General features: G+C 39.5%; 1 protein-coding gene across 1 annotated transcript in view; it reads left to right on the top strand.

Annotated features, from left to right (window-relative positions):
• The window catches only part of Prmt3 (protein arginine methyltransferase 3), a 123508-nt gene that overhangs the window by 24541 nt on the left and 93000 nt on the right, over nucleotides 1-5967 (top strand). Inside the window, exon 9 of the mRNA XM_012517258.2 lies at nucleotides 866-882. Coding sequence (XP_012372712.1) covers nucleotides 866-882 — 17 coding nt within the window. The remainder of the gene's footprint in view (nucleotides 1-865; nucleotides 883-5967) is intronic.

The raw sequence follows: 5967 nt of genomic DNA, 5'->3' as shown, positions 1-5967 counted from the left end.
GCTGGGGGATTGAACCGCAGTCCCTGTGCTTTGCTAAGCTTGTTCTAAGTAGGTGCTTTAGACCACTGAGCCATCTCACCAGCCCCCTACCAGTATATTTTTAATCAAAGGATAAATATCCACTTGCATTTGTTAATATTAATTCTGGTAAAAATCGCATCTTGGGGGCCAGGGTTGTATGTAGCCCAGTGGTCACCCCACACATGGTCGTCTTTCTGTACCAGTGAGCAGAGGCAGAGCTGTGAAAGACATGGTGGTCTTTCTCCAGCAGGCTGAAGGGGACGCTGTTCTAAGCGTGAAGACAACAAACTGTTCTTCTGGTCTTTAGCTCTTTCACTTTTCAAGCCAGAACTGCAGAGTATGGCTCTGTAGCAGTAGTAGATTAGAATTGACTTGTGAATTATCAAGACAGCCCATTTGTTCCCCTTTATAAAGGATAGAAACCGAGCAAGTAGATGTGCTTAAAAGGCCAAGAATGTATATTTATGACAGTATAACTTTTTTTTTTTTTTTGTTGTTGTTGTTGTTGTTGTTGCGTTCAGCCTGCCCCGGGAGCAGGGCTGGCACAGGATGTGCTGCTGCCGGGGATCAGAGTTGTCCCTGTGCTTGCCTAAGCAGGCACTTCAGTCTGCTGAGCTATCTCGCTGGCCTCATATCTTACAGCTTTTAGTACTAATGATCAGGTTGTGCATCTAGTTGCCTGTTAGATACTCTGTAACTCATTGCGTAACTTTTTCTTAAAATGGAGACTCAAATATTAGATCAAAATTCGGCACAGTGATATTTGTATACATTTTTGTCTTACCTAATGTTATATGTCCATTTGTAAGGTACGTGATAGGCATCATTTTTCTGCCATTATAAGAACCAGAGCAATACCAGGTAAGTTTTGCTAAATTAGAAATTATTTTTTCCCAGAACTGTTAGACAGTTGTATAGTTCCATCCCCATCATGCTTTTTGAAATAGCATAGTTATTCCTGAGAAGCTTTACTTTTGAAATCTTTACCATGCATGACAATGGAGAAAATGACACGTGGAGCTCTGTGCCTGTAACCCAGCCCTGAGTGATTACCACTCGGCACTTGATTCTGTCTTTTTCCATCGTTACAATACCTACGTGCTGTTTAGCTTTTGGCAGTGTGTTTTAGGCGTACCTTTTACATTGTGTCAGTGCAGGCGTCGGTGCATTAGCACATTGGAGCGTTAGTACATGAGAGCATTTGTTGAGAATTGACTTGGCGCTCTGTCTTTACTCTGACTTAATTAAAATTCGGCCATTAATTTAGTACTTTCTATTGAATTTCATTTGAAGCAAATTTAGTTATACTATATTATGGTCCTTCCTATAAATTGAAGAAACAGAAGCACAGAGGTTAAGTGACTCACTTAAACGTTAGTGGGAGACCAGGATTCAATCCCAGGCAACTGACTCCATAGTGCTTGTAGCCAACTTGCTGTGCTGTCTTCCCATTTACGACTTACAGGATAGGCACTAGAGGCGTTTCGTACTTTGCTTTACATGGGACCTACAGTGGAGTTTGAAAAGCAGGCCCTTCTGTTTTGGACAAGGCTCCATTGTTTCTTCAGAAATTGTTTACTTTGCTTTCTGTATAGTATAAAGAGAGCTACTTTTATAGTATTCATATACATCTCTCCTTTGTTTTTCATTTGAAATACTGAAGTGTATACACTGGGGACAAATGACTGCAGTCTGCAAATGTACTTTAGAAGGATGCAGGAAGCCGTTCATTGTTAAAAGTCCCTGTATTCTAGTTTTATTTTTTCTGCATCCTAGAGACCATTTATTATCAAAGATGGATAAATTTTTTTTAAATACAGTTTATATTTTAAAAAATATGTCAACGTATAATCCTTGAATTGTTCAAAATAATTATAAAAGTTGTTAATCTTTTCATTTAAAAATGATCTGACGTTTCTAAGAAGGTTTAGAATGGGATAAGTTGGTAATTTTAAGCTGACATTAGGGTTTAAAAGATTAGACTGGCTATTCTGATGTGCAGATATGAATAAAATGGGATAGATTTTTCTAAGACATTAGTAAGGGCAAATAGAACCTAAAAATGATATATAGAACAGGATAGAAAAATGGTATTTTAGTTTTGCTATTATATTAGGAACTCTGCAGGAAAAGATCATTTCAAAGAACATAAACTTATGTAGGGATAGCAAAGCTATTCAGTTGCCAGATGATTGTATTCAGCCTCAGGAAGCAGAGATAGATTCTAATAATAGTTTCTTCATCACTTTGGCTGCCTTTGGTTTGTTCTCGAGTCAACTGTAGAGTAGCTCATTATTCAGATTTAGGTGTTACTGTAGAAGAGCTGTTGCGAGAAGGTTGATCCATCACTGCCACAATGCAAGTCTTTCAACCTCAGCATGACTGAAAGATGTAATCTTTTGTACTGCCCATGTCTAGAATACTGTGGGCAAAGAATGGTTAAGAGCACTTCTAAGAGTGCTGGGATGTGGCTCAGTGGTAGAGGACTTGCTAAATATATTTGAGGCCCTGGGCTTGATCCCCAGCACCTCAAGGAGAAAGAGAAAGCAACTTTCATCCTTAATTTTTCATCCCTAATACCTAGCAGAGTATGTAATTCATGGTAGATATCTAGAGAAGGGTTATAAGTAAACCGAACTGTCTTACAGTACTGATTTTTGACATAGAGATGACATATAAAATTTGGAACAGTATCACACAATATATCAGCAGATATTCTTGAAATAATCAGAAAATTAAATTCATTTCCTCCCCCTCGAGGTTCCAAAGATCCCTCAATTTCTTCTCCATTCAGCAGTCCTGTTTGGGGGTCCATGGCCACTAACTAGTTCAGTGGATGTTTTGAAGAACGAACTCTCACACCTCTATAAAAGCTGTGTTGTTCATGGCTAAAGTTTGTTAAGCAAAGTGTGCAGTACAGAACCCACAGGAAAAAGCTACTCCTACACAGAGAGGTCACATGCAGACTTCAGGTCTCAGACACATGAAATCTCTTTGCCCAGGAAGGTCAGCTTGAGTTTCTAAGAATTCCTAGTGCTGAAAGAGCTGCTTTGGAGGCATTTCCCTGTGGTATGACCAACCAAGATACAAATCCACATCTGGTACCACATGTGTGTGTATCGTGAGATCTGTGTTTAATTTTAACATACTATCAGCCTGGTTTATCTTGACTCACTCTTTCAACAAATAATATAACATTGTCTGGTAATTCCATCTCAGAGTTAAATCATGAATCATTGTCAGGGCTGCAGCAAGAACTGAATAGAACAGATCTGCTGTGGAAGCTTCTCATACAACTGACCCCAAACCCTGGGGCTTATACTTGGCCTTTTTTGCTTCCTTCCACAACATTCCTGTTGGAGACAGAGTCCTATAAATTAATTATCCTTGATGTTTCACAAATCTGTCTCCATGTCTCCTTGCTGCTTTCTGTTTACTTGTATCAGTGGAAGGGACTAGATCTTCAGTAAAGATCCATAGTATTAGCTGTCTAAGGAGAGGGAGACCTGGTCATGGTCCACTGATGTCCACTAATCTCTTAGCTCCCTTATCCTTTGCACCTCCTGTACCTTTGGACTTGAGCTACGTTGTGAAGAATGGGTCCCATTTCCTTGTCTCCTCCGTGTATGCTGCTCTTAATGTGGATGCTGCTTTTCAGGTCTGCCAGTGTGATTTTGTTCTCTTTTTTTTTTTTTTCCTTGTCATAAACTATCAGGATTTTTCTTGGTTCAACATCCACTTCCAAAATCCTAGTGCATTTACTAATTTATTACATTTTATATTTTGCTGTCATTTTATTTATTTCTATTTTAGGGAAGGGTCTACAGGGTGTTCAGGGTCTCACTACTAGATCAAACTCGTAGTGATCCACCTGTTTATAGCCTCCCAAGAGGTGGGATTACAGGCACCATGCGCAGTCTCAGTTGCTGTCTCAGCACGCCCCAGGGGCAGGGCCGGCATGGCAGGCTGGGGATGGAATCCCCAGCTCCTGAGCCTGCCTGCAGGTGCTTCAATTTGCTGAGCTATTTGGCCCTTTACTATCATTTTAATGTACTTGGGCAATAGAAGAGAAATAAATATGTGGACCTTGATGATGTGCAGAAGTGAAAGCAGTATTACACCTTGCATGTGTTTAATCTGTGAGGGCACTTCTTTCTTCTCTTACTTTTTAAAAAAGCATCCAGGTTTTGTTTTTTTGTTTTCTTTTGTTTTTTTTGGCGGAACCGGGGATTGAACTCAGGCTCTTGCGTTTGCCAGGCAGGCACTTATTCTACTGAGCTAACTCCCCTGCCCCAACATGTATTGTTCTTGATGAACTTTAAGAACATTTTATAACAATATGATTAGTCTTAATTGTATGAATTGTTGAATTCCCAGCATACTTTATGCTGTTGGTTTATTTCCCTGTGTTCCTTTCAAACATTGACCATGTGTTTTAGCTAAATCACTTTGAGCGAAAGTGAATTATAAATTTGCTTATGTTTCTTATTCTGAGATTTCTGAAATGGCTTCTCATTGTCTTTAAGTAAAATCTAGACTCCTTAGTATCTCTTTTAAAAACCTCCTAACTTCATCTTGACACACTGAATATTGTATCTCTAGTCATACTACATTATTCATAATTCTTTAAATTTGCCATTTTTCTCTTAACAGATACACACACACACCCCATATGCACAAATATGCCCTCCTCTGCTCCTAGATCCTTATATGTCTTCAAGCAAAAGTGAGTTATCACTTAATGTATTTAAGGGTTTGCTATGAGTGCCCATAGTGACCTATGCTGTTTACTGTTCTTTTTCCCTTAAGGAGTATTCTGTGTGGACTGTTTTCTTGGTATGCTCAGGGATGTTAGTCATAATGACATCTGTATCATAAGTAAAAGTTAAATTGATGTTGTTAAGATTGGAACTAATGGGGGCTGGGGAGATGGCTCAGTAGAATAAGCACTTGCCTGGCAAGCGCAAGGGCCTGAATTCAATCCCCGGTTCTGCCAAAAAAAAAAAAAAAAAAGATTGGAACTAACATAGGAAAGTGCTGTTTTAGCAAACTTTCTACATAGAAAAATTGATAATGGAATGTTTTTCAAAATTGTATTAGTTAAAAAAAATTGTATTAGTTAAGAGAATTAAAGGGGTCGGGGAGACGGCTCAGTAGAATAAGCACTTCCCTGGCAAGTGCAAGGGCCTGAGTTCCATCCCTGGTTCCAGAGAGAGAGAGAGACAGACAGACAGACAGACAGACAGACAGACAGACAGAGAATGAATTAAAATTTCCTTTTTATTGCAGTGTCATGTTTCTGCAGAGTAATGCTGTGCTTGTTTTCAGCAGGTGCTTCCAAAGATAGGATTCATTGAGAATGCTTTTATGCTAAAACAAAATTTAGTAAGTAGCCACCTGAAAAAACGAAGTAAAATCTAGAGTTTTTAGTGGATGGAAAATCAGGTAGATTTAGTCTCGTGAAAGAGGTGATCTGTGTGGACAGCATCTGTATTGAGTGTTTTTTATCCAAATTAGGGGGACTATGGGGCTTTTTCTTTTTTCCTGTGTATTTGCTGCAATCATGCTCTTTCCTTTTACCTTCATATTTGAACAAATACTGATGCAGATAGGATTAGGATTTGTAGCCGGCGATCCACAGCCTAACAGGTGGCCCTTTCCAGAATGCTGATCCTGTTTCAGCATAATCAACCCAAATCTATTTTTAGGCAGTGGGAACATTTTGCTCTTTTAAGAAGCATTTCTTTCTCTTTCAAGGGTGTAATTATTAAAACTTTAATAAAGAGTCAACAGCTCCTCTAGCAGCTCCTCTCAGGCAGAGTAGTGTGAGCACCACTACTGGCGGCACCCCCAGCAGTGGGAGGCATGGTTCCTCCAGGAGGCTGGATGTGATTGCAGAGACAGATCAGTTCACCCCTCACCTAGTAAAAGTAGGAGCCAGCGGCA

This window comes from Octodon degus, unplaced genomic scaffold (genome assembly GCF_000260255.1).
Source record: "Octodon degus isolate 3935 unplaced genomic scaffold, OctDeg1.0 scaffold00159, whole genome shotgun sequence".
NCBI classification, from domain to species: domain Eukaryota; kingdom Metazoa; phylum Chordata; class Mammalia; order Rodentia; family Octodontidae; genus Octodon; species Octodon degus.
The sequence above is the reverse complement of the archived record's forward strand: the minus strand, read 5'-3'. Positions and strand labels throughout refer to the sequence as shown.